General features: G+C 35.9%; 1 protein-coding gene and 1 long non-coding RNA gene across 36 annotated transcripts in view; one reads left to right on the top strand and one right to left on the bottom strand.

Moving 5' to 3' along the window:
• NRXN1 (neurexin 1) overlaps positions 1-19,034 on the bottom strand; it is a 703,785-nt gene that overhangs the window by 336,218 nt on the left and 348,533 nt on the right. For 18 of the 35 annotated variants that reach the window (XM_068675792.1, XM_068675808.1, XM_068675827.1 and 15 more), the window contains 2 exons: positions 17,129-17,302; positions 11,354-11,473 (listed from right to left, as the gene is read on the bottom strand). In XM_068675792.1, the coding sequence (XP_068531893.1) occupies positions 11,354-11,473; positions 17,129-17,302 (294 nt within the window). Of the gene's footprint in view, positions 1-5,989; positions 6,011-11,353; positions 11,474-12,472; positions 12,500-17,128; positions 17,303-19,034 lie in introns of those variants that run through there. The other 17 variants (XM_068675787.1, XM_068675785.1, XM_068675788.1 and 14 more) reach the window with 2 other exon arrangements.
• Positions 5,993-7,702, top strand: LOC137853454 (uncharacterized). Its single transcript, XR_011094516.1, has 2 exons — positions 5,993-6,608; positions 6,704-7,702. It is a non-coding gene; the product is annotated as an uncharacterized lncRNA (long non-coding RNA).

Raw genomic sequence — 19,034 nt, 5'->3', positions numbered from 1 at the left:
ATCCAAATAAGATTCAGGCAATTTTTTATTTTTTTTTTTAATAAAAAGTATTTTTTTTTTTTTGCCTTGGTTTTCTACAGTACCTGACAAAAATGAAAACAGAGAAGACTCCAAAGAACATTTTTTGTTTGTTTGTTTTAAATGAGTACAGGTTTTCCTTATATATATGTTTTTACTTAGAATCTAACCTACCTATCTGTCAAGTAAGAACACATGCTGCGGAAGATCAGGTTGCCTTAGTAACCCAAGTCCAGTTGTACAGACTTCAGAAAAGACTGAATAATTTTGCCTTTCTAAAGTGTCACCATCATTGTGTTATTGTACTTAAATATCTTACACATAAAATAGATATATATTACCAACCTCCCCATATGTACTTCATGTTCTTCTCATACTATGGGTTATAGAAAAGACAGCTTGGGAAAGCTTCTTCATTCCTACCATTTCTGATCCTTGCAGCTCTCATTTATTAAAAAAATAATTAAAAAAGCACTTACTCATTGTTATTTTCTGGGGGGCTTGTTGGAGAGGAATGACTGGCACTATTATGGAGGTAAAACTTCTGCTGCAGTTGTGCCATGTATAACAATTAATCTTGCTCAGAAACCTACTAGTTACCTACAATTGATATTAGTACATGATATTGTTGAAATGTTGCAGTTTGTAAGACTGTATTAGTATCTTTTTTTTTTTTTTTTCCCGGAGAAATCTATGAGAAAGAACAGTGACAATATTTATCCACCATGCTATAATGTGAATGGCTATAACGTGAATAGCTTTTGCAACAGATTCCAAATTTCAGACTAGATTGTACATAGCATGCTATTAAATTGTAATAATTGAAAGTTCAAGAGAAAGGAATCTAACAATACCCAGCAGAACAATTTTCATTCCATGAGAATATATTTAATTACCCCTTAATTATTTTCACCTTTATGACACTGGAAACACATCTACGATTTGATTTACAAAATTATTACTCCATTAATAAGAGAAAGATATTATTGACATACCAAAATTCAATTTAATTACTCCCTTGATTCCTCCAGAGGCAAAGAGAAGTTTGCAATTTTCTGACACTATGTTCCATTTTTAATATTGAGAAATAGAAAATACCTCTGAGTAGGCCAGAAGTGTTGCATAATTGCTTCTATCTGAGCTACAAGCACAGCTATAAAAATTTATTCTGGCTACCTTGAGTTTCATTTTGGTTTCCTTTGTGTCGTGTTATCCCACTTGAAGCTTTCCTTGTTACTGTTCATTAGAAATATTTTCACATATGAGTTTCAACAATCACTATCAATCTTTTTTTTTCTTTCTTTCCTCCTTTAAAAAAAAATTATTTTAAGGAACCTGGAAATTTCTTAACTATTTTAGATATGGATAGGTCATTTGACTTGTCCAGATTTATTTTTTTATTTTTTTTATAAAGAAAAATTCTAAAGATTGTTTTCAAACTGTCAAGAAAAGCATGCCTGTTAACTTACATAACTGATAGACTGGACATATATTAAAAATCTTGTTCCACAGCCATGGTTCCCAGGTAGCACTTCTTGCCTTCCTTGTTCTTATAACAGTTTTTCTAATTCTCCTAAACACCTCAACATTTCTGCATTTTCAAGACTGCTTGTGTGAAATCCTCCTTCCTTTGACATTTTTACAAATTAGGCCACTGATGTTTGTCACCAAAAAATCCAAATATTCATTATAGAGAGAGATTGGATAAGATAAACTGAACAAATTGAGATTTCTTCAAACCGATCATTCCAGAAGCTTGTCCTACACTGTAATTTTGTGTGCAGCTATCTTTATTTCTCCTGTGTACTGTAAGCCTCCATGGCAAAATAATCATATGAAGTATTTAGACTGGTATGTTATGAGGGACAGATTTTTAATTCTCAGCCCCTGGAAATGGAAATCAAATGTGTTGTAAAGTACTCAGAGGAATTTCCCATCCCTTTTCTTAATAACAGGTTATATGTTTATTGCTAGCTAGCAACTGCAGACTTAGCCAGAAAATTATTATTTTGGAAAGCACTATGAAGTGGTTTATATAGTTAGTTTAGGTTTTGGTCACTGGTTTAATTAAATTTCTTAGTTTTGTTCATATCCTTCTCATAAAAGTAGCATTAAGAATGACCCTACAATCTAGGTGTCAAAAGGTCCAAAAGATGCAATATCCTGAACAGCTAAATCAATTAATAAATGTGAAAGAAATAGATGTGGCAAAAGGATTTAAATACATCATTTGGGTAACACCAGAGTGATATGTAAAAGGGATTATGTGACTATCACTCTAAGATTTGCATTTCAGAAGAAGAATGACATTGTGAGAGGAGAATGACTATCCAATGTCAACACCATATGATCAGAAGACTGTAAAAAGGTAGCTGCATGGCTAAGTGAAAATAATAAATATTCTTTTTCAGTGTGTGAGTATATATATACAAACGATGTTAAATTTCAAGCATAAAGTACCAAAAACCTAGGGAAAGCCACCTGTACATTTCTGTGTAAAATATTTAATTACCCCTCCTTGGCTACGGACATAATTGCTAATTGCATGTTCACATAGTATAAGGCTCTTGCCTCATTCAGTGCAAAAATTCACCTGTTCTGATCAGAGTTCTGCAGGGAAGACTGGTGTTTATAAAACTGCTCACTTATTGCAAAAGTTGAATTGCTGACCCAATAGGTGGTTGTTTTTTTTTGTTTGTTTTCTGTAGTTCAAATTATAAACTCAATATTACTTAATGCACTCTCCAAACACTACACAGAAAAGAGAATTATTCAATCCCTTCTGGAATTTGTATAATGTCAAATACTCTAATATCCAAATCTCTCAAACTTTTAACTATGTGTTTTTTTAAATGTCCTGTGACACAAGGAAGTTCTTGGTCTATCCTCAATAAAAGCCAAGAGCATCTACTGTTTGGTGTGCTCAATCTGAGATAATTACTATTTGATTTTCTTGAAAGATACCTGCTTCAATCCCAATTTTGAATGTTCAGCATGCTTTCAAATCAGTACAAAGATTGTCTGCTAAGCAAGAAAATGTCAAATATTTAAATAATGAATCCACTGTCATACAACCATACCTGATTTATCCTTTTTAAGTCCATACTGACTACTCCTACTTGCCTTCTTGCCCCTAATATGTTTGGAAACAGCTTCTAGATGGATATTCTCTATCACATTTCTAGGGAGTGAGGCTAGCCTGATCAGTCTGTAACTTTCTCCTTCTTGAGGACAGGGGAACTATTTCCTTTTTCTCCAGTTCTCTGGAACAGCCCTCAGCAGCCATGAGCTTTCAAAGGTAATCAAGAGCAAATTCACAATGACCAGTGGCACACAAGGATGTGTCCCATCTGGTGCCATATACTTGTGCATGTCCACTTGGTTTAAATGTTCCCTGACCTGATCTTCCTCTATCCAGGTAAGTCTTGCTCCAGACTATGTCTGTTCTCAGATAACTGGGACTGCTGAAAGTGCTAAAAGGCCAGTCTTACCAGTAAAGACCAAGGCAAAGAAGGTGCTGAGTATCAGTCTCTTACATATCACTTGCCATGAGGTTCCTTCACCTTATTCAGTGGTGCGCCTACATTTTCCTGCTCTTTCCTTCACTGCTGACAGGAGCTTTTCCTGTTGGCCTCTTGCCAGACAGGTTCTCCTAAAATTTGGTTTTCCTAGACACATTCCTGCATGCATGGACAGTGTTACTATATTCTTCCTGCACCACCTGGCCCTGCATGTACCTCTTGCACACTGCCTTTTAATATCTGAGTACTGTCAGGAGCTCCTCCTGCCTTCTGCCACATTTACTTAATTTCCTGTGCGTCAGGGTTAATTGTTCCTGAGACTGGAGGAAGTGAAGATCCCTGAAGAACAACCAGTTCTTATGGAACCTATGGAGTATCAGATCTGTGAGCATGAGGCTTCTCAAACTTGTCTGAACAAGGCCTCATCTATTTCTCCTTCTACATATGTAGCAGATACCCACCACTACATCTCCAGCTTTGGTCTGCCCTCTAACCTTAACCCTTAAGACCTCAGCTAGCTTTCCACTTGTCCCTGGGCAGAGCTCCATTCCTGCACAAAGATACCCAACTCCTTTTACTCATGCTGTGTACATGACAGTACAGGCATATTAGAGCATCACCCACTCATTTCCCAGAAAAAAATGTTTAAGTTTCCCCCAGTCATGCTGTCCTCTTGACATTTCTTTTTTTGTGTGCATGTCATGCACTTGGGGTGGACTGCTTTCAACCCTGGCATGTTGATTTTCAGGTCCTTCTTGTCCTTATCAACCTGCAACCTTTTGCTTGTCAACCCACTCTACTACTTCCTCACTATTGTGGGTTGTCTTCTCCATTTTACACTATTCACCGTTCTGGTTCTCTTATTATCAGGTTGGCCAGCCTCTTCACAAATATGCTTTTGTACAACTTCAGCAAATAGATTTCATCTTTTTGTAGTAAGTCTTCTTCAAATTCCTTTCCCACATGTTTGTAATAAAATCTAACCATTGTTACAGATACATCTTTAGCTGAAAAGCAGCATCTCTATAATGCAATCAAAATATATATAAAAAAAATCTTTATATGAACTTGTAATTTCAACACAGCTTACCATTTAAATGAGGGCTTTTGATTTTTCCTGGTAAAAGAGAAGTCAAAATAAAATAGGATTTTTTTATTTTATTTTATTTTTATTTTAAGTTTCATTACTCACAGCGGTTGAAAATGTCAAATTCCTAGTCAGAAGAGACTTCATGGTGAAGTTCTAACTCTTCAGAAATAGATTTTAATGGAAGTGTTGACACAGTGTTAGCTATACCATCACAAATACAACACCAATACATTATTCCCTTATGGTAACAGACAGTGTTGACATTGCCCTGTAATTTGGCACAGAACATTTCTATAGTAATGTAATGTGACAATGTTATTATGTCTGCTATTTTCCATGCCATAATAGCAGTATTTGTTTCCACAAACGTGGCATTACGTTCACTAATATGGTTATACGTAAAGACTGTGTGAGTAAAACACACATGTAAACTTGGAGACAGCAGACAATCTCTTATAGGTTTTGTTTTGCCTGAATCATATGCCACCCCACTTTTATGAAAAAGCTGAATACTCTGCGAGGACAGCTCTCGTCTAATAACCTGCTATTAAAAATATTTACAACATTTATGATGCACTTTCTCAGAGGAGTTGCATGCAGCCATCCATTTGTAAGAACAGTCATTAATTTTCCTTTTAGTACAGTTTTCTACATAATGCTACCTTGTAAGATCTGCTACTGGCCTCCTTTGCACTTACAACACTTCTGTCTATCACATCTAAAGAACACTGTTGCTCCAAAACTCTAACTGTCATGTCAAATCAAAACAAAAAATGATAATCAACATGACATCTTGGGATCAAGACTTACCCTGCCTTGTTTCTCTTTCAGTATTTCAGAAATGACATCACACAGAATGTTTCTACCTGCATCACCATAAAGGCTTACACTCTACAGGCACTCTGCATTCACTGTAGTGAAGTACTGAGATTTAAAACCAATAGAAACTTTTCTGGATTAAACTGTGTGCGTTCCCAAATACAGCTGTAAAGCTATAATCTTACCCTTGCTAGCCCAGGTCATTTTCTGTAGGAGTAAATGCCATGAATGTCTCCTCTCTAGCTGACACACAGACAACACTCTTGGATTGGAAAAAAAATATAAATAAACAACCTAGTTCACATACAGCATATTTTGAGTGAACTTTTAAGTCTTGATTTTAAACTTGGCACATTTTCACTTAGAATAACATAGTGAGCAGTAGCAGAATAATAATTTGCTCTTGTAGACAAGATTAAAGGTACTTCTTACACTCTGTAGCAATAAAATATATTATAACAATTTTCAAGTAATTATTTATTTTATTATTTCCTCCAAACTTCAAAAAGAAAGATGAGATTGATACATATGAAACACTTACGTTGTGACAGCCCAGGAACGATATGCTTGTCAAACCTGTGTGCACTGCAGTTACTCTCAGAAACATGATGAAAGTCTCAGCTTACCTCAGGAAGTAAATTTAAGCATGTTTATGTAAATTGAAGACAATGAAAAACTGGGAGGAGTGGCTGATAGACCAGGTGCATGTGCTTCCGTTCAGAGGGACACCAACAGGCTGGAGAGGTGAGCTAACGGGAAACACATGAAACAACTAGAAATGCCAAGTCCTTGCAGGAAAGGATCTGTGTGTTCTAGTGGATACCAAGTTGAACATGAGTCAGCAAGATTCCCTTGCAGCAAAGAAGGCCAACAGCCTCCTGTGATGGATGAGGAAGAATGTTTTCAGGAGGGATAGGCAATGTGGACAAGGCAACAGAGATAACATGGCGACAACATGGGTCTGTTACTTGATGAGGATGGTCACCTCATAAATAGACAAAGCAGAGACATTTGATGCCTTCCTTACCAGTGTTTAACACCAATGATGTGCCCTGGGAGCATCACAGCCCTGAGCAGCAGGAAGGTAATTGTAGAAACAATGACCTCCCAGCTAACTGTGAGGTTGTACATGAATTGTTGTGCAACCTGGATGCACACAGGTTAGTGGATTGCACATAAGTCTATGGAGGATTCATCCCAGGGTGCTGGGATGGTTGATGTCATTGTGAGACCTCTCTCAATTATTTTTCAACAGTCTTGGGAATATGAAGAGGTCCCAGGTGACTGGATGATCATAAATGTTGTCCCAGTTTTCAAGAAGGGCAAGAAAGAAGACTCTGGTAATTACAGGACTATCGGTCTCTCTTCAGTGCCTGGCAAATTTATGGAGAAGATTATTCTGGGAGTTATTGAAAAACACTTGGAAGACAGTTCAGTCATAATTCACAGAGAACCATGGGTTCATGAAGGAGAAGTCCTGTTTAACTAAATTTCCCTTCATGTCTAGCTGACCAAGAGAAGCCTGCTGATGTAATCTTTTTGGATCTCAGCAGTTTTCAATACTGTTTCTCACAGTATCCTTTTGGACAAAATGTCCAGCATACAGTTAGATAATAGGATGCGTGATCAATAATAGGATGGGTGATCAATCAGCTGATCGGTAAAGCCCAAATAGTTATAATAAATGGAGTTACATCAGGCTTGTGTCCAGTCACTAGTGGGGTACCTCAGGACTCCATTTTAGGGACAGTTCTCTTTAATGTTTTTACAGATGATCTGGATGCAGGCCTTGAATGAATACTAAGCAATTTTGCAGATGATACTAAGTTAAGAGACACTGTTGACTCCCTCATGGGTAGAGAGGCCTTGCACAGAAATCTTTACAAAATAGAGGGCTGGGCGTTCACCAACCATGTGAAATTTAACAAGAACAAGTAACCAATTCTGCACCTTGGGCAGGGCAATCCTGACTATATCTACAGAGCGGGGGATGAGAGGCTGAAAAGCAACCCCATGGAAAGGGTAGTGGTTCTGGTTGACAGCAAGTTGAATGTGAGCCAGTTGAATGTGCCCTGGCAGACAAAAGGGCCAACCATACCTTGGGGTGCATCAAGCATAGCATTGCTAGCTGGTAGAGGGAAGGAAGGGATTGTCCCATTCTGCTTTGTGCTGGTGCAGCCTCACCTTGAGTACTGTGTCCAGTTCTGGGCACCACACCACAATACAGAGTGTCCAAAGGAGGGAAAAAAATAAATTGTGAAAGGTTCGGAGGGGAAGATGTATGAAGAACAGCTGAGGTATCAACTTGCTTTGTTGATATCAGAGAAGAGGAGACTGAGAGGAGACTTCATGATGATCTATAGCTTCCACATGAGGAGAGTGGAGGGGCAGGTGCTGATCCTCTTCTCTCTAGTGACAGTGATAGGACCTGAAGGAATGGCATGAAGCTGTGTCAAGAGAGGTTCAGACTGGATATTAGGAAAAGGTTCTTCACCAAGAGGTTGGTCAGAACAGGTTCCCCAGGGCAACAAGCCTGCCAGAGTTCAGGAAGTGTTTGGACAGTGTTCTCAGACATATGGTTTAATTTTTACATAGCCCTGTGTGAAGCCAGGAGTTGGACTCAATGATCCTTGTGGGTCCCTTCCACCTCAGGATATTCTATGATTCTGTGATTTATAGATACCTGATGGGTGGTAGTAAAGAAGACAGAGCCAGGCTGTTCTCTTTGATGGTGAAAGTGACAGGACAAGAGGCAAAGGTCACAAACTGAAGTACATGAAATCTCATTTTATATATAAGCAACAATTTTCTACTGTGTGGGTGCCTGAGCACTGGCACAGGTTGTCCAGAGAGGTTGTGAAGATGCATCCTCAGAGATACTAAAAACCCAGATGGACACAATCCTGAACACCCTGCTCCAGCGGACCCTGCTCTGTGCAGAAGGGCTAAACTATACTATCTCCACAGGTTCCCTTTTCTTTCAGCCATTTTGTCACTGAAATTTCTACTCTAATACATTCACTAAGAACTGGTGGAACAAAATAGTGGGGAGGAATGGTGGATTAACACTGGATGAAGACCAAACTCCTACCCAAATGCTTGCTCATTCCCCCTGCTCTGATGGTGGTGTTGCCTCTGCTGTTTCTCTTTTCATTCTCTCCTCCTGTCTAGTGTTTTTGCCCATTCTATCTATGTTTTCCAAGAGGTGCCATAGTGTGGCTGAGGTGCTGGGCTGTGCCTTGTGGTGAGTCTGTTGGAAGTGGCTGGAACCAGCCATGTCTGGCATGGGGCAGCCCCAACCTTTCCTGATAGAGTCACCTGCTGCCAGCATCCAGACATGGACACTCGATACAGGAGGATGCAATTCTCCATAAGTCAGTTACATTTTAACTATTTCTTTTATGATATGTGACACTTATTTTTAAACGGTCAATTTTTGCTTCTGTTAAAACAAAATCAACACCTATAATATTTTGATGTCACTAATAGTCCATTTTACATAAGCTTAAAAATATAAATTGGTACATTCAAATGTAAAGGCAGTCTGTGTAAGAATACTGTATTGCTGTAACAATACTGGGTTAGGTTTCAGTGTCTGTCAATTAACGTTGCTCCATGCATGACTGGCAATGGAATTGTGTCACTGCTGAGGAACATCCTTCAATTGTTCACAAGGGGCTGTGTTTTTCAGCAGCAAGCAGGTACTACTACTCCAGACCTGTCACTGAAAACACCTTACTGGACGCAAAAGGAATTGGGCTTATTTCGGTGCTGTAAAACTTTAGCCTATGTTTTGTAGCCTATGCAATTTACTAAAAACTGTAGTAACACTTCATCATTGCTCTTTCCATTGTACTCTTCCCAAACAAAGCAGAGAGCAGTCTAGGAACATACATATGACATTGAGATTATAAAAACATATTTTTTCTTCATTTTCCTCCCTGTATATATATATATACATATATATATAATTACAAAAAAAAAAAAAAAATCTCTCATTAGATTTGCTTGGTAGAGTGTTGGAATGTAAACTAATCTAAGGAGTCAAGATAAAGCAGAAGATAGATGAATTATAATTACCAGACCCTGCATCCATATCTAGGATAATGGATCTAGGATGCACAAAGCATCCATATCTAGGATAAATTTATATTTCATGTTTGTGACAGAACATTACAAAATTACTTTGAGGGAAAAAAAAAAGTAACCTTTTTTTTTTTTTTTTAGTCATGTGCTAAAGATATTCCTCTACCAGCACTACCAGCATCAAAAATAGTATACTGAAAAGTTATTGATAGTGTACAGTGTCATCCACATTACTGTATGAATGAGCCTTCACTGACAGGTGAATATTTATCTTTCTTATGTAAGTTCTTAAATTTCTTGAAAAAAAAATAATTACAGAATATTCCAGGGTTCAGACATCAGTTAATATTAACACAAACTTATAAACAGAGTTTTTGCATTGCTAGATGTGAAATATACAATTTCTTATTCATAGCTTTTAGTTACTTTTGAAAGAAATCAGAGGTCACAAAAGAACAGAAATAATGATGTTTAAAAAATAGAAGCACAATTTTTCTACTGTATTAGATAGGACACTAAAATCTTTATAAATACATGCTTAGAAGTATAACTAATTATATTATTGGAAGTGCAAACACAATAAACACAAAACTTTGGTCAAATTTTCTAAAGTTTTTTTCATTTATAAAGAAACAGATTATCAATTATAAATATAGATTTTATCAATTTTAAATATAGATTTTCAATTATAAAAAAACAGAGTGACATGTTTTTCCTGTAGTTTTTAAAAGGTGTTCAAGAATAGAAAAATGGAACTTGCATGAGAATCATTTTTTTTTTTTTCAGCTTTTGCATGTAACTAATTTTTTAGCCTTTTATTGGATATAATTTGAGCCAAAATCTCATGAGATGTTAGCTATTTTCTTATTTAAGAGTTTGACCACAAAAATGCACCTTGCTGGAGACTGGAGAATCAGAACAAGACACAGAAATGCAAACTGCTTGAATAAATAGTTATACAAACACTTCCTATCATCAGACATTCATTTGGAGACATGTATACAAATAAAAATGCCTACACTTAAAGAAATTCCCTTTTCATATGGATACAAATACATGTAGCATAAGGATATTTCAAATGACCTGCATTAAAAAGAAAAATTGTTAGTTTTCTTTAGTTACCATGGACCATCATGGCTCTTGCATTATTGCTCCACTTTCAGCTCTGCATAATTCTATTTTGATCAGTAAAACTAGATTGGAATAAAACTAGATTATGACATTGGTGAATCAGGACCTTATTTATGACACATTTAAGATTTTCCTGAAAGACCAGATGGTTGGTGTACATTATGTAGTTTTATTGAGATGAAATTTAAAAAAACTAAAATACTCAGCATGCTTTTATTATTGGAATGCTTAGTGTGTCACCTAAAGAAATCAACAAAGGGAGATAATAAGCCTTGTCAACTGTTTCACAGTAATTACAGCCCTCATGATATAATGCAAGAAAATTGCAATATAGCTTAAGATAATAAAAAGTTTTTTTTTTTCTTTTTTTTTTTCCAGTCAGAAAAGAAAATATATTTGTAACGTTTATGCAAGAAAGGGCTTATTTCAATCACGTAACCATCAGTATATTAGACATACAATCAAGTATAATAAAACCAAATTCTGTCAGTGTTCCATACAGAACATTGCCCAAATTTTAAACTATATATTTTAGCTATGTTCTTCACACAAGCCTTACAGATTTTCACAAGGTTTGCCAGTCCATTTAAACATCATATATTAAAGTATTATAAAGCTAAAGACACTTGCTTCAAATATTGCCTTAGAGCTCTAGAGCTTTCAGATCAGCACATTTTAGTGTACTTACGGTCATTGCATAATGGTCCGCTAAAGGAGGTCATGCTACAATCACAGCTGAATCCATCCCACTGCTGCAAGCACACTCCCTGGTTTGCACATGAATCCTCTTGGCATGTTGTGCTTGGGCCTGATGAGAACATACAAAAAAGGACTTGCACTTTGCTTTCCAAATAAATGTATTTCTCACTGGATCACATTAACTAGTTGCCAACATCTCAAATCAAATGAGCAAAGAGTTACCAAGGAAAACACACATAAACTTGCTGTTTTGTGGTTTTTTGTTTCTTTGTTTTTGTAGCAGCATGTAATATTAAAAGGACGTTTTTGCTTTAGTTCTATGACTTATATGTCATAAACACATAAAAATGCAAGAACTGAAGCAGCTATATTCCAGGTACAGTGGGGATGTTAGCTTTATTGTGAGTTCTTTGTCATTCTCATCTCAGGCCATTAACTGGCTAAACGTTTTCTAAAAACTTCAGTATTTTTTTTCCTGTAAATACATTTCAACCAGCAAAGTCAGATGCCAGAGAAAGCAAAGTTCTGGGAGATGAAACTAAAGATTCAAACATAAGGTAAACCCAAACCAAACCAAAACAAGAAATTAATAAAATGAAGCTATGTTATACAGTGCCTTCAATCCCAGATATTGTTTTAAATTATTTAGGTCTGAAATAAAGAGAAGTTTGGCATTCTTTGGCATGAATGTTGGCAAGTACTGATTCACATGCTTCAGGGATCCCATGCAGATTCCTTTTTTTAAAGGGAAATGAAGAAAATCAGATTACTAATGAACTGGCATGCCGAAATGTGATATACACATGAAAAACAAACTACTCTATTTCTAGAGAATCATAACTAGACTACTGAAATATAAAGAAATTTTTAAAAGTATGATCAAAGCACTAAAGCAGTCACTATACAAAACATATTCAAGACTGAAAGCCTTTATGCAAACTATGCTGGAAAATGAAGGTTCATGTAGCACATTGTTTTAGAGGTGTGAAAGACACAATCTGAAATAAAATAACACACTTTAGTTCTGAAATGTACAGAGCATTTATTGCAGTAATCCAACTGTGCATTGGGGGTTTCAGTCTTGTTGAATACACACAGGGCTATCTACCTTGCAAATCAGCTTTCATCAATGCAACTTTGTCAGCAAAATAAAAAAGCAAAATATATTAAATGTTAGTAAGCAATATTGAAATGGCAGCAAACACAGAAAAAACATTCAGAATAAAGTGCATGCTGCTGTTAAAGAGAGAAAGAAATGCCATATAATGCAAACAAATTAATGCTAATAGCCATAAATCTTCAGGCAAGCCAAAATAAGAAAGCAGTAATTTGCCAGTATTTTACTACAAATATAATGGTTAATTGAGCTGATGACATGTAATGAAGGAAAATTAAAAGTTTTTTTTTTTCCTTTTTTTTTTTTTTTTTCTCTCCTTGGATAGATATGAATGCATTAGCAGAATAAATGCATGGCTGAATCCTGACTAGCCATTTGTCATGTTGAGATACACCGAATTCAAGAATAATTAGCACTGTCATCCTCTCTGGTCTTTCTTTGTCTAGCCCTTTCTTCATGAATGGTGAATGAAAACTGAAATACAGATCATGAACTACTGGTTTCTGTATGCTCACACATACATTTCACACTGACTCTTGACATTACAATGAAAAATTTTGGTCTGGGATTATAAAATACTCCTACATTGTTTTGGGGAAGATACATCTATATCCATTTGAAACTCCTACTTCCAGTTACTGATGATGAGGTAAAACTCTCCCAAATATCATATAAATCTCCTAAATCATTCTGAAGGAAGACATCCACTTATCCTTCTTTCATATTACAGCTTCTTCAAAGATCTCAGTGCAGAATTTTCATTTGATTTGACGTTATTTTAGAAAAATCCAAACCTGTGTGGCTTAAGTCAGCTCAATGGCCACTTGCTTTAAATGAGGCCCTGCTTGAGCGCACCACTGAACCAGGACTTTAACAGTCACCACTGTGATTAAGATTGGACAGCATATGCAGCATTACTTTTCAGGCAAAACTACTTTGTTATATTTTTCTGCTTTTCAAATAGCAATAACAGTATCCATAACACATTGACTGCAGTATGCAGTCATAAGATGGTGACTTCCCTTTCTTAGGAGTTTTGAGCCCAGAAGTTTAAACATTTGGGCATTACATCACCCTTTCCTGAGCTGGGGATTATAATGACAGAATCCCATAGCTGACAAGACACTTACATTTTTTTCTCACCAGATTCTGCTACTCGGAAACTTTACAAAGATGAAGTGAAAATATCTGTAGGTGTTTAAAATGTTATATATTCATGCATTTATTTACACTTTAGTTATGCAATGTTAAGTTTCCTCATCATTTCAAAAGTAGAGCAAAAGTCACAAGGACTTAAAAGTATAAAAACTGCAGGACCCTGTAGACACATTGAAAGTGCATGTTAAAATATATGTATATGGAAAAAATACAGATAAGATTTTGGTAAAAAGCAGGGTATCCTGCTTTTTAAAAATGGTTTTCTTAGCATTTTTGATTTACTTATAGTGGTCATTATTCAAAAATTTCCATCATGACTGGTTTTAATGTAAGATTTTTTTTATTTTTATTATTTTTTAATTACAGGAAGCTTTAAAAAAAGGAATGGAAAAGGACATTTTAATGTTTACAGTACTATAATATTTATCATAACAAGTTTATATATTTATATATATATGTTACAGAACTAAACTATTTAGTAAATATTTTAATACACTCTTCTCAAGCACTCACCTTGTGATTCACATTCTATTTAAATATTCTAATTTATTCAGTCTTCACTGCAGACTTTTTAATTGACTGAATTTGGTCTCTCATTTACATTTGTCTAATGTGAGGGCTTACAAGCTGTACATATTACACACAAAAAAAAAATATTTCAGGTAGCATGTACAATCTTTTTCTATATATCACAAAAATAAGTTCCACATCTCACTACCAAGAATCTTCATATATGTTAAGAACTACTATGAACCTTTTAAATGCTCATTTAAGACATATTATATATGCACAAACATCCAAACAGTGCATTATTTTCCCAATATTTTAAAACTGTTCTTATATAATTCAGTATTTTCTATAATTCTGCTTTCCTTATAGTGTAAAGTACAATGGAGCTGACTACAGGAAAACAGGGCTGACACAGCCTGGCTCTGGGGTTTACTGTTAACAATTCAAAGAGCTAGTTAGCATATTTATATTTCTAGTTGTTGGTTTCTACCTATTCTATCCATTGAAAATGTGTCAACAAGGTGAATCCAGCCACGTTTAAATTACATTCAACACTCAATGACAGAGAACAGGTATCTATCTGTCTGTGGCTGAAATTTTGAAATGTAACCCTTACAACTTGGCAACAAAACCCTGTGTGTGGGCCTGCAAAAATATCCTAAAGAAAGAATTTTTAACATGCATTTATATTAGTAAAGTTATTGACAAATATGTCTTTTAAGAACAATGCCCTGATAGATAAAATTAATTAGTCATGAAAATTTATTATGGCATCAAGCTTGACAGAAGAGAGATAAAGGCCTTTTAGCTTTTTTTTTTTTTACAGTGGAGAGGTGTGGAATTCAATCTCTTGTGAGTCTGAAGAGCATCAAATCTAAGTGTCTCACTTCTCAGTCTGAAGTATTAACAAAGTGCACACTGTCTATGGCATGACGGTTAGAGTTAGATGATTTTTAGGTCCCCTCCAATCTAATCTATTCTATGGTTTTATGATTCTATGACATATACCCTAGTACAGTCAGCTGTCCTTTGGACTGAGAGTGATGGCTTATGCTTTTTTTTTTTGAAATTATTTATGCTACTCTGTGTGTCCTTAGATCTTTGGACCCAACAACTCAGAACTTACAGACTACACATCCCATTGCAGCGTGAGATGCAAAACTGCTCAGCTCTAAGGATGGAGATAGTCTTGTATGTACACAGCAGCACAACTCTTGAGGCATATAACAGATTTATAGGAGACAGCTAAATTTGCAGGTGACTTTAATAGTATTTTAGGTGTCAGAATATTTTCTATATATCTGATCCACAGTCTTCAGGTAAGAGACCAACACATGGGTCAGACAGGGGAAGACATGCAGTAAACGAGTAAAGTGGAAGGGTTGCAAGTTGTTAAAAGTTTTTTAAACAGAAAGGTTGGAAGAGGTTATTTCACTCAATGCTACTGAAGATTTTTTTTCTGTGGGAAAAACTTTTGACAGGGCAGATCTCTGAGAGGCAGTTGGCTCATCTGGTTTAACCATTCTGTTTGTATAAGATAATTTTGGTGTCAGAAAAAGCTCCACCAAAGAGAACAATACTTGTACTGATTTTATTAAATGCTTGGTAGCTTTATTAAATTCACTGATAGCTGAGTTGTGCCACTGCTTTAAAAGGTGAGCTTGCATTCTAGGCCTATGGCAATATTTCTTTGAACTACATAAAATTCATTTAGAAAATCACATTATTTCAAAAGAAGCTATGAAATGCATAATGGATTTAAAGTGTACTTTGACTCTTTAAAAGGATGGTACAGGCATGGAACTTACTCACATCATTCAGAAAGTAGAATCTAATTTTCCAAACTCAGTGCAAACTGATTTATACATATTTTTCAATTGCTGATAGAAATACAGACACTAAAGATGCAGAAAAATAAGTTATGAAATGTGCATATATCTATGTTCTATCAATAGAACTTATACTGGTAACTAAAGGTAACAAGTAAAGAATGAGCAAGTTCCACCTTTACAAATTAACTGTAGGGACAGCAGAAGGTAAAATTTATCTGCCGGAAAGTTTTGTCTGGTAAAGCTTGAGGAAATCTCACCCAGCCCTGTTTGGACAGTCTAAAATGTCTGTTTACAAACTTAATCAACTTGACACCAAACTCATCAAGATTCTAAATTCAAATTCTACTATATCATTTACACATATTCTGTCCAAAGAAGATGGGCACCTGAGAGAGGAGAGAGGTGTAAAAATAATGAACAGACACACAAAATTCAGAATTATGTAAATAAAATACCTATGTGGGGACAGAGAATTGATTTAAATTATTTCATAAAGAAAAGTAAAATAATGTGGAATTAAAAGACAAGATGAAAAGTTGATTGATTGATACCCCTAGTTTACAAAGACACCTCTTCTAATTCTGTCCTGACTTGTATTCCACAATAGTTCAGTTGTGTCAAAATGTGGAATAAAACATATTTGACTATTAGTGACTTCAGATAGGAAGATTCATGACAATGCAAATTTCAGGGTTAAGCAAAAATAGAGAAAGTAGATTGATCTTCAAGAGTATCATATATTAGCTTTGAATTAATAAACACAAAAAGTCTACTTTGAAAGTGTGTTTATAAAGGACTCCATTGAAGCTAAATGTTATTATTTCTATCATAGATTAAAATACATTGTAGAGTAAGTAAAATACATGCAAAATATCTAGCCACTGGAGAGGGATGGAACCTACATTTAACATTTAAGAAGTTACTCATGTTCTCAGATCAATCTGTGCTGTAGAACAGGTATAGATGTACTTGTTCTCCGTAATACTAACAGAAACACAAGCTTTATATAAGAAAGGGTAAAACAGGGTAAATTACAAGAAGGTAAGATATTGCCTTTCCATGTGCATAGTGTACATATCAACAAAACTCGGGAGGGTTAGCACAATACTTGCACAATGATGTAAAAAGATAGCAGCATATTCAGTACCTTCACACCCTCTTTCTATTTGCCCATTGCAGAAGAGAGCATCTGAGATGAGATCAGGCAGCCGTCCATTCAAGTCAACTGATGCAAGACAGCCTTGAAATCCCTCTTTTGCATGCACCAGCTTTGGCAAGGACTTATACATTTCTTTGGCCACTCCTCCAATATACAAATCACCTGTTAAGCAGAAATAAGTATTAGCCACAGGGGAAAAAAAAAAAAAAAAAGAGAGAGAGAGAGAGAGAGCTGTAGAATTTTTGACCTGCACGATCTTCAAAAAACACTCTTCAAAATTTTTCTGAGATCTCTATAAACTTTCAGATTTTGTAGTACTTGCTCCCTACTTTGCTTCAAGATAATTTAATTCAGCAGTTTTCTGGATACTGTGAAAGCTACCTGTGTACCTCATATTTGTATGACTTGTATGTAAGACATTGTAAGACATGTTATCTATGTGCCAACTCTCATATACAGGAAACACTGATCTGTTTCACAGCTGCAGATTTAGTCACAGAATCTCCTTCTAGAAACGCGTTTAGCACTGACACATATTGCATTCATATTCAGAAAACCAGACCCCAGATCATCCTGATTATGGATCCAGAACACCCTAAGTGTTCTTAAGGCAATAAGTGGAGCACTGAGATTGACCTAAAGCACACTACCCATTTAAAAGCAGGCCAACAAAAACAGGTTTAGAGATACATCTGAGGAACTTTGGAATACCACTGTTAAGCAGCAAAATGACTGATCCTCCCCTCCTAAATGTGTACCCTGTATTAGTCATGTGGGATCAGGGGTGGTTAGATGCCTTTAAAATGCCAGTTTGCCCACTGAGAATTGTATTACCAAAAGTACTTCTGATGGCTAACATATAAACAACTCTTTGTTGAATCTTAAGCAACTTAGGGCTGCAATCTGGTGCTTTCCTTCCTTTGAGTAATTCATAATTCTGAGAGATAGATATCCATTCTTTGAATGGATGTAACTATAACTTTTAAACACAGAGGAGGGGACACTTTGTTTTGAAACAATTTATGCTGTGCCTTTCTTCAACACATTTTGCATTTCTGGCAGGCAGAACACTGATCCTCTACTTTTCAAGCCAACATAACTATGGTTTCCAACATCTTGCATGAATTTACTGTCCCATTCTCTTATCTCCTAAATCAGAAAAAAAAAAGCAGCTCTCTGCAAGATTGGTGGAAGTGCTCTGAGCATGCCTATAGGCAAGCCCCATTGGATAGACAGGAAAAGAACAAATGAGCTTCTGAGAAGCGTTGAACCTGTTGAAGGAACGTTCTTATGGGAGCATCCAACTCTCAAGCATCAACTAGGGACAAAACTCTTACTCCATCTATGTATTAAATTCTCTCTAATCATGATTTGCATAATTTTTCAACAGACTATCTGACTATACATTATTGTCCACATTGCGCTTTCCAGCAAGCTCCCCAGTCTGGATGATTTTGGAGCCAAGGCTGTACCATTCTTTGGATGTACCAAAGAATATTTCTGAGTCACCTCAAATGTAAAATTATTCATTTTCAATATTGTTCCTTTCCAATACATTTACAAAGATTGGTAGGCAGATATAACAACAGGATGTAGAATGTCCTAGCTATCATCATTAGCTATGTAGCTAATTTTAATCTCCCTCTTATCAGTATAAACTGCAGTCACGCCTTTTCCTGGTTCTGCTGGCATACTCCTTTGTTTGCAAGTGAGTGATCTTCAAGGCTGTTTGTAATGGCTTACATGTTGCATGCAAGGAACTGGCCTGAATCAAACAAATGCAATCAGACTGTGAAAAAAATTTAGTCAGTGCATACCAGCCCTACAACTCAACTGTATTTGAATTAGTGGAGCCAAAAAGCTTAGGAATATGCATATTATTAATCTTATAACA

Source organism: Anas acuta, chromosome 3, assembly GCF_963932015.1.
Source record: "Anas acuta chromosome 3, bAnaAcu1.1, whole genome shotgun sequence".
Taxonomy (NCBI): Eukaryota; Metazoa; Chordata; class Aves; order Anseriformes; family Anatidae; genus Anas; species Anas acuta.
The sequence above is the reverse complement of the archived record's forward strand: the minus strand, read 5'-3'. Positions and strand labels throughout refer to the sequence as shown.